This window comes from Anastrepha ludens, chromosome X, assembly GCF_028408465.1.
Source record: "Anastrepha ludens isolate Willacy chromosome X, idAnaLude1.1, whole genome shotgun sequence".
Taxonomy (NCBI): Eukaryota; Metazoa; Arthropoda; class Insecta; order Diptera; family Tephritidae; genus Anastrepha; species Anastrepha ludens.
This window is the reverse complement of record NC_071503.1, coordinates 61,806,877-61,825,864: the sequence shown is the minus strand read 5'-3', so window position 1 is coordinate 61,825,864 and position 18,988 is coordinate 61,806,877. Positions and strand designations below refer to the sequence as shown.

The 18,988-nt window shown below is 36.5% G+C and overlaps 1 protein-coding gene across 8 annotated transcripts in view; it reads left to right on the top strand.

Annotated features, from left to right (window-relative positions):
* Window positions 1-1,498: 1,498 nt before the first annotated feature.
* LOC128869661 (uncharacterized) overlaps window positions 1,499-18,988 on the top strand; it is a 67,824-nt gene continuing 50,334 nt past the window's right edge. For 2 of the 8 annotated variants that reach the window (XM_054112235.1, XM_054112240.1), the window contains exon 1: window positions 7,039-7,439. Coding sequence is in view for 1 of the 8 variants with exons in the window: in XM_054112239.1 (XP_053968214.1) it covers window positions 7,925-7,931 (7 nt within the window). In the remaining 7 variants the exon portion in view is untranslated. Of the gene's footprint in view, window positions 1,628-1,675; window positions 1,922-6,966; window positions 7,440-7,486; window positions 7,932-18,988 lie in introns of those variants that run through there. The other 6 variants (XR_008455359.1, XM_054112236.1, XM_054112237.1 and 3 more) reach the window with 6 other exon arrangements.

The window sequence follows — 18,988 nt, the reverse complement described above, 5'->3', positions numbered from 1 at the left end:
AGACAGCAACATCACGTGAAATGGTTCAAAAGGGAAGAAGCGGCGTTAGCTAAATCCCCGAAATGCCAATCAAATGGAGAAAGAACTGAAAATACCTGATCGTAGCATCCGCCGCATACTGAAAAATGGTCTCAGAGTCAAGCCTTACAAGGTCCAAAAGACGCATCATCTCACACCAAAGCAGCAACAAGTCAGACTTGAGAGAGCGCAAGAGTTGCTTCGCTTGGCTAAAAGCGGTCAATTTCCGAGCAAATTTTTCAAATTGAGCAATTCGTTAACTCACAAAACCATAGGGTTTGTTTGACCAACCATTCATACGAGAATTTGAGTCATCGATTGACCACCAGGAGGTAGCACCCGCCACAGGTAATGGTTTGGGCCGCTGCAACCGCAAATGGGCGCTATCCAGTCATTTTCATCGAGCCTGGCGTCAAAGTAAATGAGAAGTATTATCAGAAAAGTATTCTGGAGGCTGCTTTGAAGCCGTGGGCAGACAAACATTTCAGTGGCAGACCATGAACGTTTCAACACGACTCGGCACCGTCTCACAAAGCTCGAGTGAACCAAGAATGGCTAAAAAATAACGTTCCGAACTTGATAATGGCCACGCAATAGCTATTAAATTCACTAGACGCAATTCCGATGTATTATTCTTTTTGGGCTATTTTGGAGAGCAAGGTGCGAACTAAAAGATTCACCAGTCTCGAGGCGCTGAAAAAATCCATTGTCCGCGAGTGGGTCAAAATACCTGCAAGTCTCATTCGGGCAGCTTGCGATTCGTTTCTGGACCTTCTCAAGGTAAGTTTCCAAACTAAATTTATGGCCTACGCTTCGAGTGTCTTCGACCCTGTACTTAAGTATACTTGTAGTACAATAAAGGGTTTTCCAATAACAGGTGTTATCTATCGCTATCGAGAGATGATTAATGATTTCTTATGGCCGGAATTGGATGGTATTTATTTGGACAACGTTTATTTTTAACAAGACGGCGCTACGTGCCACACAAGCAACGAAACCATTGATCTTTTACGGGAAAAGTTTCCGGACCGTGTTATCTCTCGAAGAGGTGATCGCAATTGGCCACCGAGATCTTGTGATTTAACACCTTGCGAATTTTTTATTTGGGACCAGGTGAAAGAGAAGGTCTACGCCAACAGCCCAGGGTCGACTCAAGACCTAAAAGATGGAATTCATGAGGCTATTAAGTACATAAGGCAGCCACTTTGTAATTCGGTTATGGAAAATTTCATGAAAAGGATATTGTCCTGTAAGCGTGGTCGTGGTGGTAATTTGCCTGATGTTATTTTCCACTATTAACGGCATACTTTCCTTTTTATAATGAAATAAACATCCGATCATTTATATTAAAAAATAACATTTTTCTTTGAGTATCAAAATAACACCTCTTATTGGAAAACCCTTTACTAATGAAGTATACTTGCATTTGCACGGCTGTTGATTTTTCCGCCGTTTCACAAAACAGACATTGCTGCACACATACACATAAGGATAGGCACTGTCTCTACGCGCGTGTTAAAATATACGCAAGTTATTGAGTTATCAACCCGTAAAACACAAGGCACGGGGCTGTCTCAAGTTGATTTCGAGATATCAACATAGTAACTATGTAACTATATTCATATAACATAGTAACTATATTCATATAACATATCAGTATTGTTTTATATCACTGATAGCCCAGTTCAACCTAACAAATCGAAAAGTTAACGAGTAATAGCTGTTGGATAGTATAAAAACAATAGCACACAGCCCGCACACAAATATAATAGTGCTACCACAGGCCCATAAAGTGTCGTTTCTAGAGCTGGACGCAGTGCAAACGGTATATAGGAAAATATTGCAATTGATTTGAAACGATTGGTGTTCAGCCTACCTTGCAAAACGAAAGGAACTATTCCGGGTAAATACAATAATTTGGCATCTCAATTAAATAAAAATAAAATGTATTTTAATGTGCTATAAAATATATGTGCTCATTTCAATTATTTATTATTTGAGTTTTTAAGTGCCTGTAATCTATTATTCATTTTGCAAATACATACATAGATATAAAAAAGTCAAAAAAGCAAACATTGCTTTAAAGTTATCGGAGTCAGATCATTGTCATTGATAAGGATAATGCAGTGCAACGATGTAGAGAAAACAGCCGAATTCTTTGTTCTACGAGTATGAAACCATTTTGATATGATTTTAATAAAATTTATCACGAAAAAAGGAAACATGAACTCAAAAGGAGGTAGTAGCATGTATTGTGTTAAACAATCAAGTTTTTGTTTTGCATCCAGATGCGATATCACAAGAACAATTGCTCAACCCTTTTCACAATAGCAATATCAGAGTATTTCAATCGGGATTTTTTTTATCGGTAAATAGTTTTACGTCATTAATGAAGGAATATCATTTCCGACTTACGGTTATCACGACAGGTTTTAAGGTATTTACGTTAATTTTTGAGCAGCAATTAGATTTTGGGCTTTCCAAGCTCAAAGACACTATTTTTCCAATTTTTCCCATACCTTTATGCGTCTTATGATGTTTCCGTGGAATATTATTTTTAACTTCAACGACGAAACAATGGCTCACTTTGTATAATCGTGTAGGTAAGTTTAGCAAATCAATACATAAACAATTAAAACCCGGCAGGGAAATCAAGTAATACCAATATGGTCTGCGTTTGTTCTCTTGTCCGTATAGGCAATTAATGAATTTTTACGATGCCCGAGGAAATGTCAATTGGAGTGTATGTCGATTAAAGTTTCCCAACTTACTTATAACATGAACACTACGAGGTAGATTAATTGCACGAAATTTTTTCAAGTATACGAATAAAAAACAAACAAAACCCATAACGAAAAAATATAAACTTATCAATTTGTTTTTTTTTTCTTTGTATTTACAAATGATGCGGATGGCTCTATCAAAATGAAAAAGTCATACGGTGTACGAATATTTATGTCCTGCTTAAAAATATTTTTAGTAAGGCACCACTTAAAGATAGAAAGTCTGTATGTCTTCGCTGAGTTACCATAGAAGTTAATAATAAAACTACTGGATATTGCAAAATTTTTTCAGGAATCGAAAATATTTCGAAATAAATTTATTCCAACTTATTAAAACTAAGTTTTAGCGGGTTTTTGAGTATTACTTCAAAATACTTTCCAGCATAAATAAGTATGTAGATGTTTGGTCTGATGCTAAGGTTTCTAAAAGATTTTTGAATTTGGTATCATATCATATTGATATTATTTTTGCGCTGCAAAGGCAACAACTTTCTTACGGGGACACTTTCAGCCAGGTGTGTGTTCAACCAGTTTCCAGCGATTGAGGCTGCTGATTGTTGATGGTAGTTGGTTTACCGGAGAGGCGCATTCTTAGTGTACCTTGCGGTTGTTGTTATTGTAGCTGCATAAACGTTCCCCATGCTTCCACGGAATATAAATCCGGGTCGTTCTGGTAACGTACAACCGACTGTCATGGGAATAACCTTGCGGTTGTTGTGTACAGTTGGTTTACTTGAGGGGGCATTCTTAATGTACAATGCAGTTTTTGTGTACACTCAGTACATTGGAAACTGAACTGCTAGCCAAACAATCTAGTTACAGAATTTCTATTTGAGGCCCCACCAGTTTGTGAGTGATTAAAATTGTACCAGTTGATAACTGCCAAATTAAAGGCGCATTTAAACTAAATATTATATAACTATGTACTATAAAAAAATCTTCAAACGCTAACGATGCACGAAATGACGGAATGAGAATATAAATATGGAGTCAATAATCTCCTTGTTTGTTTATTATGAATTACTTACACTTATTAATGTATTGAATTTTTCAAAACTCCAGTAATGTATTGTCCATCAATGATTTTTCCGAATTAGCCCGAAGAAAATCAATATATTCTTTACTTAGAATTTCTTAGGACTTCTCCAAATGTGATCGTCTAACCGGAGGTTTGGTGTTTGCCTTCTAAGTCATATTGAAAACATCACCTGTCATTATTTTCTAAACGAAGCGTTTCTTCGTTTTGGCCTCCTTAATGATGGCGGCCCCCCGGATTTTTTTTCTAATACCGGTTACACTCGGCATGCAATATCAAATCACTGTATTTCTTCAGTTCTTAGGCAACGTCAAGAAGCACATTACAAATTATATATATATATAATTGGCGCGTACACCCTCTTTTGGGTGTTTGGCCGAGCTCCTCCTCCTATTTGTGGTGTGCGTCTTGATGTTGTTTCACAAATGGAGGGATCTACAGTTTCAAGCCGACTCCGAACGGCAGATATCTTTTATGAGGAGCTTTTTCATGGCAGAAATACATTCGGAGGTTTGCCATTGCCTGCCGAGGGGCGACCGCTATTAGAAAAATGCTTTTCTTATTTTTGGTGTTTCACCGAGATTCGAACCAACGTTCTCTCTGTGAAATCCGAATGGTAGTCACGCACCAACCCATTCGGCTACGGCGGCCGAATTGACGAAGACCTAAAGATGTTTGTAAAATAGATATATACAAGCATGTACATGTACAGTGACTCACAGCTTATTTCGTGTGAGACAATATTTTTACTTCTCATTGAAAAATAAACAACAAAAATGCAATAAAACAAAAAAAAAATTTTTTGCATTTTCTTCTTTATTCACTTCATCGTGTAACGGGACAAAAACAAAATTCAAAAATATTATCAAAGAAGAAAATATATAGCAACAACAAAAGCTCTTGCAAAATCGTCGTCACAGCTTATTTCGCTTGTTTCAATTAACCGTTATTTAAGAGGAATACAAAACTTCAATTGACTTTTGATTTGTTTTTTACTTGCTTAATATGCTATTAGAAATTATTTCACTTATCTATTATTTTGGTGGCTATCAGGATGGGTCGACGCGCATCAATTGAAAGGCGTGAAATCGTGATTAAACACTATAAGGGGGGAAGCTGGTCTAGAGCGCAAAAAATGGGCATATTTTATGAATTTATTTTGACTCAACAAAGGAATCAATCGAAAATCTGTGAAATAGGTTTAATAATATAGCTTTCATGGTACAAATACAAAATTTTTCGTCTGAATTAATTTCAAAATGGCCGCTGTCCAGCAGTTCTCCTAAGGCGCCTTTTTTTCTAGTGGGTCCATTGCCGAAGACGTAAACTCCTTAATTTTTGTCCTGGATCAAAAAATAAAATTTTTTTAGTTTCTATATAACAACAGAAAGAGACGTACGTAGGATTTTTTCGAAATTTTGTTTTTTCGCGAAATGGTGCACGTTTGAACAAAAAGTTACAATTTTCACTATAAAGAACGACATAAAATTGTTGATTAAAAAAAAAACTATGTAATATAAATAAAAAATCCTACGTACGTCTCCGGAGAAAGGTATTTCGAATGTATTGTCAAAATTTCGTAAGAATCGGTAAAGATTTGTTCGAGTTATGTCTTCGGCCAGTTTAAAAAAAGTGATTTCGAGAAAAACGCGTTTAAAGTTGTAAGTAGCGTTCAGGGCATACCTGCGAGGCACTGCCGTCGAATGAAAAATTTGGGCATTTAGACATTTTTGCTGGCATCCCTCATTTGGTATATTATTTCTAAGACCCTAAAGCACCTTTTAAGACAAAAAAAAAATTTTCGATTTTTTCAAAATTCTAGACCAGCTTCCCCCCATAAGGAGGGCAAAACCCAAAAGAAAATCGCTGAATTGTTGAGCTGAACCCTTCAACAGTCCAATATATTATACAGCGCTTGGTACGGGAGAATCGCATTGCAGATAAGGGCAGAAATGCTCCTAATAAGATATTTAATGAAGCTGATGAAAGGTGGATTCTAAGAAAAATTAAGCAGGATCCAAAAATAAGTGCACCCTATTTAGCTGCGGAAGCAGAAAAGTACCTTGGAAAAAAGAGCAACCCTGAAACCATCCGCAGAATTCTTCGGAACAATGATTTTCACGGTCGAACGGCTCGAAATAAGCCTTTTATAAGCGCAAAAAATAAAAAGGTTACAATACAGTTCGCAACGGAGTACCTTGGAAAGCCAGACTTATTCTGGGATACGGTTATTTTCCCTGATGAGAGTAAATATAACCTATTTGGGTCTGACGGAAAGGTTTGCGTGTGGAGGAAACCAAATACGGAGCTCCAAACTCAAAATTTACGTGGTACTGTAAAGCACGGCGGTGGTCATGTGATGGTTTGGGGGTGCATATCGGCAGCAGGAGTTGGAAGCTTGCACTTAATTGAAGGGAATATGGACAAAATTCAATACCTAAATATTTTGAAAGCAAATTTACTTCAGAATGCGGAAAAATTGGGCATAAGAGAGAACTTCAGCTTCTATCAAGACAACGACCCAAAGCACAAGTCGGGTGTAGTGCAAGCATGGTTTATTTGGAATTGTCCACATGTGCTCCAAACGCCACCCCAATCACCAGATATAAATGTAATTGAAAATTATGTCACCTGCTTGAAACAAAAATCAGACTTTATAACATATCCAACGTAAACGACCTAAAAGAGGTCCTAAAAACTGAATGGTATAAGATTTCCCCGGATTACACAAAAAAATTGGTTTCTTCGATGAATCCTCGTTTAAGAAGTGTGATAAAACAAAAAGGCTACCCAACAAAATATTAATTAGACTTTTTTTTTATTTTTAGATAAGAATTGTTTTTAAGTTTAGTATATACACGAAATAAGCTGTGACTTTGACTTTGTATGAATTTTGGTTTTTCTTATATTTTTTTTTATTTTGAAACATATTTCAAGTATTGTTTTTGTGACGTTGCACGAAGAAGTGAATAAAGAATAAAATGCAAAAAAACATTTTTTTTTAATATTGCATTTTTGTTGTTTTTTTTCAGTGAGAAGTAAAAATTTTGTCTCACACGAAATTGGCTGTGAGTTACTGTATGTATATGTAAATCGTAGGGAGCATTGATATTTTCTGAAAAGTATTTCTTACTGGGTGGGTAATGTTTTCGAATGTGTGTGTGTGTTTACCAGCAGTTTTTAGCTTTTGGCTAGCAGTCGCCAGTCAATTAGCCACTTATCGCCACAACACCCGAGATGTACCTCGAGAGTAAATTGCGGCGCTGTAGTCTTCTCTTCTATTATACTCACTTAGTGTCCCGCTAAGAGAAATTAAAACAGCTTTGATATAAGTGATTTCGCGCGGCATTTGACTACTTTATTTGTAGTTGACCCACTGAAATTCGGAGTTCAAAGAGTGCCGTAAAACAAATTGCTTCCAGCCGAAAATAAGAATAGTTAAGAAGAGTGTTAAGAGAATATAATAAAAAGTGCCTGAATGAAGTAGTAAACTTTTCGTAACACATATAAAGCGGCAAAAATACTTTAATACGGATCGTTAAGGAAATGGTTGGTAACATCTTCAAAACGCTTATTCAGTATTAACGGAGCCGAGTGCAGAGGTACGCAAAAGAATCAAACTTTAGGTGTAAACCGACACGTGCATATTTAGGACATACTTACAATACATAGTCACCGTTTACTGCATTATTGACCGCGAAAACAAAGTATTTTCCTTAATATATGTTGATCCGCACGCCTTGGAAGCTAATGTTCTTGTTGCATTGTAAAATATTAATTTTGTTGCTATATATGTATAAGGCTATGTATTTCATGTAAATGGCAAGTGGCAGTGACGTCAGTAACTTCGTCAGCAACAGAAGTACAAATCAACAAATCTGAAACCAGATAAGCAAGTATATCAACCCCAAAAACAATACCAATAACAACAACACCCTTAAAAACAAAACGACTCAAAAAAAGCCAAAATAAATAACATAATACCTCGAAACATATATACCCGGCAGGGAAATTTAAGATTGATGGAAAAATACACTATCTACATATGGTCTTCTGACACATAATTCTGAGCCGAATACAAATTTTTATGGAAGGTAATAGTGTTAAATACAGGAAATTACAGCAAGTTCACACTGCGCATGCGTGCATTCAAATTTAATGAAATCAGTTGATCAGATTTTTATCCTATCAAGGCAATGTTGAGATCAAGCTTCTCCTCCAATTTTAGGTATGCATATTGGTGTTTACCTACAGATTAAGTGTCGTACACTTTTAATACCTGTCGGTGCTAATGGTATTTTGATGTTTGTGATCACTATATGAAATAGAACCCAGAACTTACTACATATAAACGTACATATTATACATATATTTAATAATATTGCAGCCATGAGTCGTTATCTTTCCCTCTTGCTGAAAAATTTACAATTTACGTGACCGGTTCGTTATCTGTATAATTGTCAATTCCAAAAACTCACCACGGTGAAACTTAGAATGGAAAACAGTGAAATTAAGTAAGACAAAGGAAATTAATAGTTTGGTCCCAAAATATTTGTCCACTCAAGTGATTTTTTTCACTTATGTGAAATTGGAGTTCAGATTCAATGAGTCTGTTGATATAAGGGTATTTCGCAGCTAACGAAATTTCAATTAAACGGAGTCGACTGCAACCTTTTCAAACCGAGCTAAAAGTTAGTGAACAAAGATTAGATAATGCAATCTTGTAATTTCCAGGCCAGTAAAAAGGTTTGTTTCAACGCATATCTAATTATTTTAGTGAACGTAGCGCTTTTGATGTATTATGCATGGGATATCTGGATATTAATGCAATTTTTGGACTATTAATCTCTTGGCCGCCGTAGCCGAATGGGTTGGTGCGGGACTACCATTCAGAATTTACAGAGAGAACGTCAGGAGGAGCTCGGCCAAACACCCAAAAAGGGTGTACGTTCCAATTATATATATACATATATATTGAAGCTGTAGATTTGTATTCATCTTAGTGATAGTTCAGTTGAAATATTAGATTTTAACTATGAACAATTCATATTTATACATTTATAAGCAAAAATTGCTTAATTCAAATCATTAATTTTTTTAAATTCCAAAGATTTACTCATCCTTAAGCACTTCTAATGAAATAATAATTGTCTCCTTGTTGGCGGTTGTTGGTTTTTTTATTTAAAATCAGATTTAAAAAAATTGTCGTTAGAAGTTATGGAAACCGTTGTTTGAAATGAAAATCGAGAGGTAATTTAATTGGATTTAATTGCAAGCATACCTCAATTGCGAAAAAACATATTTTTAAATTTATCTAAATGGCATATATGTAAGTAAAGATATGTTTCACAGCGCAAGGGTTTCCTGCAAGGGTCATACATAAATTTATTTATTTATTGTCTTTGAATGGATACATTCTTACAGACTATATTAAGCTAATGTACAATAGTTTAGTAGTTACTAAGAAAAGAACGATTTAAGATGATTGACTGAGATGCCATACGGCCATGTAAAATCAGCACCAGAAGAATTGAAAAACATATTTAAATCTGCACATGCCCTAGGAATCGGAGCATTCACCCCATAGTTGGTTCTCGAGAATCCAATTTTAAAGGTTTCGTACTGTCGGAGCCTCATATTGGGTATGTTAAATTGAATTTTACTTAAAAGGGAAGGGCAATCATTAGATCCAGAAATGATACGAATAATAAATGAGCACGATAGAATAGATCGTCTGCTATCAAGTGGTTTAAGTCAATCAATAAACATCGAGAGCGGTACGATGGTACAGGTTCAGAAAAGTTTAAAGATCGGAGTGCAAAACGAAGAAAGACTTTTTGAACTCTCTCAATCCGATTAGACAGACCTATTTGGTACGGTCTCCAAATAACAGCGGCATACTCTAATCTTGATCTATGTTAACAAAAGCACAATACAATGTTTTGAAAGTGTGTGGGTTGGTAAATGCAGAACAAATGCTAGCATCGCATATGATCGTCTTATGACGTGGTTAACATGGCTAGTGAAATTCAGCTTAGAGTCGAAAATAACGCCTAAGTCTTTAATTTCCTCAACGGATTGCAAAGGTAAGCCAGCAATACTATATGAAGTATGCAAAGTATTGTTTGATTTATCATATTTTACGTGAAAGCATACATATGCTCACACAGTACATCATGAAATGAAATACGTATTATATTATATTTACATATGCTCACACAGTACATCATGAAGTGAAAGGAAGTCCAATTGTAAATTTAAGCAGCGGTTCTAGCCACTTTAACCAAGGTAATAAATACTGTTGCCTTCATCGCCACGAAAATAATTCCGATAAAAAACCCCGCACATATACACGAACGCAAGCTCGTATTTGGAAAGCTTAATTATTACTAACATTTTATAAACTTAATTCACTTGTATTCATATCTACATATGCCGTGATGCAAGGTATACATTCATGTGTAAGTAAAAAAACTATTATTTAAAACTAGTTTTTATACTTTATGTCCAATATGTGTACATATGCATATAAATACTACGGTTTCAACTTTTTGTTGTTGAAAAGCGTTGGAAAATAAAGATCATGTGGGAAAATCTATACGTATTTTAACTGCAATATTTTTCACTGATTCAAATAAGTGGAAGTCATTTAAATGGGGTATACTTTAACATATTAGAATGTATTGTATAGATTTTAGTTTTTGATTTAATATCTTTATTTTGACACCTCTCTGCTTATTCATGAAAAAATTTAATATATTAAATGAAATGGCGTTATTGCTGCCATCACCAATATTTCCCGAGTTAATCAAATCTCTCCTCTTTCTCATGTCACTAGCAGGCAATGTATCGAGAGTTTGTATCCATCCCATAGTCATTGCACTACGTCAATGTCACCGTGCCATTGTCTGTGACTCACCTTACGGCTGATGGGAACATATCTCTCCTTTCTGCGACAGCGTACCACTCCTGGGCTCTCTAAAATCTTTAGCGGCAGTACACAGAGAATAAGTAATGTGGCTCCAATGTTCGCGCTTGCCGATTTTTTCAGTAGCTCTTCCTGAAAGCAGCACTGATAGTGGAATGGCGAAACTGGTGGCCGTCTATTGCGATTGCAGCTTTTCAGTATCGAATTTTCTTTGTGAAGTTAGACGCATGTGTTTTGTGCACAGGGATGGACTGGGATGCAAAAACATATTTCCCGTACAATTTTTTTAATTACTATAAATATATAATTACTATAACTTCTACAATTTTTCGTCGATTTAGACAAACTTAGGCTTAAAATGTAGGTGACAAAATTGTCTTTCAGAAAACCTATCTTATGTCGATATAAAATTTTTTTTGTTCCAGAAAACAGTTAATAAACTTTGACAATTTAGTAAAAATCGTCAAAAATGCCTTTTTTTAACTTTCAACAGCTGTTTTGCGAAAACTACGACTTCCATTGACACGAATTATATATTGCCATGTAGGTCATATGTGTACCTTTTCTAAATTTATGCACTTCAAAGAAATGGCGCGCACTGTTTTCGAGATTGCAGGCAATAACTGCACTATTGCCCAAAAAACAGGTTTTTTGGGAATATCTCTAAAATAAAATTCATTTTTGGTTTCAGCGACCTCAAATTAGTCTAAAAACCGCTTTTTGGCCGAGGACCATTTTTGAAAGTGAAAATTCGTAAACTAGTGTAATTTAACCATGAATCGTCTTACAAACGAACAACGCTGATAAATCATTGAATTTTTTTCTAAATATGCGTGTTCTGTTAAGAAAGTTTATCGCGCGCTTCTTCCATTTTATGGTCAGTTTAATCGACCCACTGAAGCGGCTATTCGAGCTATTGTGACTAAATTTAGAACCAAATTTACATTATTGGACATCAAACCACCAACACGCTTACGTAGAGTGCGAACTGAAGAAAATATCGCAACTGTATCGGCCAGTGTTAATGATGACCATCATTTACCGATTCATCGCCGTTCGCAGCAATTAGGCCTCTGTTACTCAACAGCGTGGAAAATTTTGCGAAAAGATTTAGGTGTGAAGCCTTTCAAAATACAGCTGGTGCAAGAATTGAAGTCGAACGACCTACCGCAACGCACAATTTTTGGTAAATGGGCTCTTGGGAAGTTGGGCGAAGATCCACTTTTTTATCGAAAAATTGTGTTCAGCGACGAAGCTCATTTTTGGATCAATTGGGGCATAAATAAACAGATGATGACAACCCATGGGGTGTATAAAATATCTAGTCATGTACATTGATTCCAGACTAACGTTCAGGGAATGTCTTACTGCTGTTAGTGTGAAGGAGACAAAGGTTAGCAATGCGTTTATGGGCATGCTACCGAACATAGAAAGACCACAGGTCGCCAGGAGAAAAACAGATCCATTTTAAAAAAGTACTGCAAGTCAACGTTAAGGACCGTGAGCGTGCGCAGACGAATTTAACTGACGATTGAGCTTATTGCTCACGATGGCCTCCAGATGTAATTACCAAAATGGTATCCCTGTCTGATAAACCATCGGGCTTGAAGCGCTTTAAGTGGCGTTAAAATCCCACACTGACTAAGGCTTTGGATTTTACACCTCGTTAAAAAACAAAAAAAAGTAGTCTTTGGAAGGGGTTACTCCACGGTAGACAATATATGTAGTATATCTTAGGCGCAAGGGTGCACTTGAAGAGGGAGTGAAATTTCGAAGGTATTTAAGACTTATTCAGGATTTAAACAGGAATGTTTACTATCGCCGACATTATTTACGTTATTTTAACGACCTTCATAACTGCTTAATATACATGTATTAAGTTATTACATGTATTAAGTTATTAAATTATATGAAAAAAAGTGAGTTGCTGTCTAAATTAAACTGGAGCGGTCAAACAGCAGAAAAGTATCACAGGAATTTCAATAAAATGGTAAAAGACCTTGAAATACGAGATTTACAGGAAGCTATAGAAGCTTCTTCGATAATGAAGCAACCAAATTTAAAAACAGGCAAAAATGGGTGGTTTAATAAAGAATGCAAAGAGGATCACAATTCAATCTTTTAAAAGCGTGCGTAATCTCGGTGAATTTTTCAGTGAAGGTAATAAACTAAAGTACATTGAAGCAAATAAAACTTACAAAGAAGTTTGTAAAAGAAGCAAGTATCTCTATTAGAATGGTATTTTAGAAAAAAATCTACACGATTAACAGCAGTGCCATTTGGTGGAAACTTGTAAAAAAGATAAAAGGTGAAGTTTTCGAAATTAGTGCCGGAATTACAATAAATGATCTTAAAGAATAATTTGAAAATTTGTTAAATCCCTCAATAGAGGCTAGTGAAACTTATTATGCCCCAAACCGTTACGTTGATGAGCTGCTCGATGCTGTCTTCACACCAGTGGAAGTTAATTTCATGCTAAATAAGGTAGAGATAAATAATGCTCCAGAGATATATTTATAGGATCCCGAACGATTTTTTTTTTAAATTTAAACTTGCACTAATCCTTTTGAAAGAAGTTAAGCAGAAGTACGCTCACTTACGCAGTAATTTGCAATAAATCCGCAAATTTATTCTACCCGTTCACATATGGCAGATTACCTGCAAAATTAACAATCAGCTGGAATATTTTGGAGTTTTTGGGTTGTTTAATTATTATTGACGGTATGAAGAAAAGACAAGGAAAAGGAATAGCTAATTTAATTGCTCAATTGTATGCTAGTAATAAGTAGTTGGAGGAAATCCGTAAACGACGTTTACCAAGGTTTCAAAAAATTATGGCAGCAATACGCATGCGAAATTCGCTATTATATTTTATAATATGTATGCATATATAATAATGTGTGAAATTTCTTAAAATTATACTTAGATGTGGCAGGGTATCAAGTTTTATGCTGAGCACTGCATACATCTTAGCCGCAATTGTGCGCTTGAAGAGGGAGTGAAATTTCGAAAGTGACTTCATGACTGCTTACAAAGTGGTTTAAACATTGAACATAAAATATCAGACTTTTTAAGTACACGGATAACCCTATGAAGTTACTAGAAATGATAAATAAACTTGAAAAATATTGTAAATTGTGGAACCTTGAGGTTAGCCGTGCTAAGTCCTAAATAATGGTTTTTAGAATGGAGGGGAGATTAGTAAATCTAAGAAATGAAGAAATACAGATTGTTTGGCCGAGCTCCTCCTCCTATTTGTGGCGTGCGTCTCGATGTTGTTCCACAAATGGAGGGACCTACATTTTCAAGCCGACTCCGAACGGGAGATGATTTTTTATGAGGAGGTTTTTCAAGGCAGAAATACACTCGGAGATTTGCCATTGCCTGCCGAAGGACGACCACTATTAGAAAAAACTTTTTCTTCATGTTATGTGTTTCACGGAGATTCGAACCTAAGTGCTCTCCGAATTCCGAATGGTAGTCACGCATCAATCCATTTGGCTACGGCGGCGTCTACATATATACAAGTAGTACGTTATCTTCAAATTGCAATACAAAGTAGCGATTTGTACAAGCTAGAACTGCATCTCTGGTACATTTATAGAAAATTATTTGATTTTTCAGAAAACCATCTTCCTAATTATTTGACACAAATGCCGCTCGAAATGTGGATAGATAATATGAAAATGCTGGTAAAAATGCTTCACCAAGTCTGAATGAATATAGCTACTAATACTACCAAAATATATATAATATATAAGGAGTTAGACTGGTCGAAAAGACAAATTTATTTTAAAAAATATGCTATGGACTTAAGCTAGGATGCTTATCTCGAATAATAATAAGTTCGAATTGGGAAACAAAACTTGCTCCACGCGCAATACTAGAGAGCTTGAAAATTATTCCACAAATGGAGGGACCTACAGTTTCAAGCCGACTCCGACAGCAGATATTTTTTTATGAGGAGCTTTTTCATGGCAGAAATATACTCGGAGATTTGCCATTGCCTGCCGAAGGGCGACCGCTATTAGAAAAATGTTGTTCTTAATTTTGGTGTTTTTACCGAGATTCGAACCTACGTTCTCCCTGTGAATTCCGAATGGTAGTCACGCACCAACCCATGCGGCTACGGCGGCCATATGCCTATAAATATAGAGATTTACTCATAAAAGAATTTATATTATATATTGAAGAATGTCAGACGGCGTACGCCAATTTAGAAAATTTATTGCATAGTTCATAGTGATCAAATCTTCGTACCTTTACTATTATTATTTTTTTAATTGTTTTGAAATGTAGCTCTTGATAAACCAAGATTTTCTGTTTCAAATTACTTTTTTAAATGTTGAAATACCTCAATTTATCCAACGTATATTCAATAAATTCCAATTCATTCCGATACCACTTGCCGCTATTCAATCACACACCATAACTCCACCAACTGTTCACTGTACCAACAAGAATTTGTTTCTCAAGAACAGTGCTTAATTTTCGCCAAACAATTTGTCGACCTCGTACCCCAAAAATACAAAATTTACTTTCGTCTGAAAAAATTACTTATTTCCAAAACTCTGAAGGCTTATTTACATATGTATATTAGCGAAACTACCATGGTATCCAGTTTCTCGGACTGATAATGTTCTTGGATGGCCAGACCTGGGCTTAGTTGTTTAGAACTCGATTTGCTCGTAATTGGCTACTACGTGTTGAACAGAGAATACGTTCTCACAATAGCTTTGCTTATATTTCGGATCCATCTTTCTACAATTTTAGAATTATTTTTCTATTCGATACACTAATTTCTTCCCTTTGGTTTCCCTGGTTTTTCAAATTATTACCACTTTTAAATAAAATATGCAACTGATTTCGCTTACCAGCCAATTATAATAACAAGGAATGAAAGGGAGGAAAAAACGGGAAAATTTCCTAATAAAATAGCGGTATTATTAAAAAAAAACAAAGTGAGCGCAGATTTTTTGGCTCCTGTATTTCTAAGTCGCTGCAATTACTTACCGTATGTAAAAAATTAAGTGAACATTTTCGTTATTTTTTTTTGCTTTTGTAACTATGTAATAATACTGTAATGAAAGAATACAAAATATATAAAAAATATTTGTAGGGTAAAAGCAGACTTAACGGGCTACGTGTGTAGGGATTCTATTTTTAGGACAACCTTACAGTTGGCCAATTCTGTTCACTGGAGTCGCCCTCGTCTCCGTCGATGTCATAAAATCGGTTAAAATTTGGTAAATTACAGCATGGCTTCAGCATGTCAGATGTAAAAATTTAGCATAATGTCGCTGCTTGCATTGTATGTCCTCAATAAGATACCAATCGTTGCCATGAACGCTCCCATGTATAGTGGCTTCGATTTGTGAGAACCACCAGTACTAAAAGGCTCATTTTCGGCAAGGACGTTATATTTTGTAGGTTTACGATGTTTGTCGTTGATATTATTGTTAGCTTTTTTTCGCTTCTGATTAATTCGATGAACTGCATCTGCTTAATCTCATTCCCTTCGTCTACACTGGTAATTTCGTCTCCGCATTAGTTGCACTTAATTAATGAGATAATTCCGAATTCAGTTGTCAATTCCCATTAACGCCAAGGTTTGTCTAGGCTATAAACACTGAATTCGTAACTAGTGCAATTTTTGGTATTAATTCACGTTTTTGCATTGCTGTAGTAACTGCGCTACAATACAATCAATTACAATATCCTTCCCTCTCATGTAAATATTGAAAACTTTCTAAACTGTTCACTACAGCGAAAACTTACAACTCACAACTTTGAAAGCTTCGTTCACTGTTGAGAATCTGCTGGAGTATTTAATTGGTTTCCAGTCACCTCATTCTCGGTGCAAAAGTACACCTGCAATATTGACAGAACTGTCATCAGTATGAATCTCATGACCTGCTTCCACACGATATCCTGTCATCACCGGCTTCGATGTTAAGGCTGTATTTAGTGCTAGGAAATGCTGGAATGCTAGGAACTGGTTAAGCCACCGGTAGTTAACACAAAGTCGATCACCACCAGTTTTATTTTTTATTGGACTTGCACACTCAATTTTTTATTATTATAAAATGTATATTTGTGCACTACGACCTAACAAGATATATTGTGCAGCCATGTAGCCTACTCAAACAGTTTAGGCCATTAATAAATCCTAAAACTGCTGTAGGCTTAATTTGTATCAGAAGATTTGGATCTATAACCCAGTGCTGTTGATGTAGTGGAGGAGAGAAAAGGGATATAGGCTGGAGAATTTCTTCAAGCCATCTCCAAAGGGCTCGCTAAGGAATCTCAAGTGCCTAGCCGCCCCGGAAATTTGCAGAGAAAGTATAAGTACCGATCACCCAGTGACAGTGAACACCGCAATGAGTTTGGAAATTGAATCGCGAGGGACTCTCATCACCTTAAGCGCTCTGTTTATATCGTATTGAGGCCATAGTGTTTTCGAAATAGCACACGATGAGATAGACCTCCATCTGTCTTGCGCTTTTTTTAGAAAGAAAATGTGTAGTTTCCCTTTAACAACGGTCAAAGGGACACCAATGTCTGAGAAGGGGATAACTGAGACCGGTTCTGTCGACCCCTTCCCGGCAAGCTCATCCGAAATTTCCTTTCTCTCTATATTCCTGTTCCCAGGAGCCCATGCTGGGGAAATGTTTCCTGCAAGTTCGAGACATTTGAGTTCCTCCTTACAGGAGTTTACGAGAAGGGAGCTGCAATACGGTGAACACAGGGCCTTGATCACAGCTGGACTATCGGACAATTTATTTATCTCTCCCTCCCAGCATTTTGCATGCTTGTAGGATCGCGAGGACCTCTGCTTGAAAAACGCTGCTCCTTTCCGGCAGCTTAAAGGAGACCGAAATATTATCTGCTTTAGAGAAAACTCCCGCTCACACTCCAGACTCCATCTGGATCCGTCAGTGAAAACAGAGGTACCTACATCCGTGCCCACTCTCCCCTCTTTCCAATCTTACCTACTCGGAAAGATAGCCCTAGTACAACCCTCAAAACCCAGTTTGCGCATGGAGAGATCAGTGAGAAGTACAGAGAAGGAGGGGGAGATCTGCTTTAAGATGCTACTATGTCCTACAGGAAGTCACATGCCCACTGCTGGCAGTCGTGTAGAACGTGTTCTGTTGTTTCTCCTGTCTTTTAATAGTGTACACAAGAATCATTTTCTGCCACACAAATTTTTTCATGTGGTAATTGAATTTAGAATGTGCAGTTAGTAGTTCTGTGTAGACTCTACTGTAAACTGTAAAAGTTTTCTGCTGAGGTTAAGGATTGCCTCTACCTTTATACTTTCTGGATCAATAATTCTTTTCTATTGTCGCTCTCCAGTACTCTTTAAGCCTCGTTCATACTCATGCAAGAAGGCACTTTTGAAGCTGTTGTTCACCTCGGTTCCGGACCAATGAAGGGATAGTTTGCATCGTTTATCGCTAAAGTGTCCGCAGTTTCATTCCCTACGTGCCCCTCATGTCCCGGTACCCACATCAGAGTAACAAAGTTTCTTGATGCTAGTGTTTCGAGAATTTTAAAATATTCCCAGACTTAGGACTGCTCGAGCTGCCGACAGTTTGAATGCAAGATGAAGTGAAAGGAGGCAGTGACCATTCCTAAAGCCTAAAGAAAGATTTTATCAATGATTACAAGGACTTCATATCCCCGGATAAAGTTAAGTTTGCGTCCCCTAGTTTTAGGGTCCCTAAACCTAGCTTCCTTCTTCGGGGTACCCCACATGTTTTGTCCGGATTTATCGAGAGTCCTTTCTCTTGACAACAGTCTTGTCAAACTTGCCTCTATCCATAATAACTAGATCGTCAGTAAAGCCTTGAACCTCATATCCGAGATCATTGAGAGTTTATAGAAACTCGTCGATGACCAATAGCCAGAGGAGCGGTGATAAAACACTGCCTTGCGGGCATCCTTTTGTTGACCTGACACATAATATTTTCAGCCCAATTTTAAAGATTGTCCTATTCTTCAGCATGTTGAGAACATCCGATACTCCGATTTAGATTTGACAATTATGTCCAATTTCGGAATTTCGCTGATTACTTATACTACTACATGCTTTTTCGGCTGCGATACCCTATGTGGCGTTTTGAGCAATCGGCACGTTCGTTGTCTATTCAATTTTCATTTTCTTTGATGGAAGTTTTCCATCGACCTTCACTATATGCGTATAATACGCACGATGCG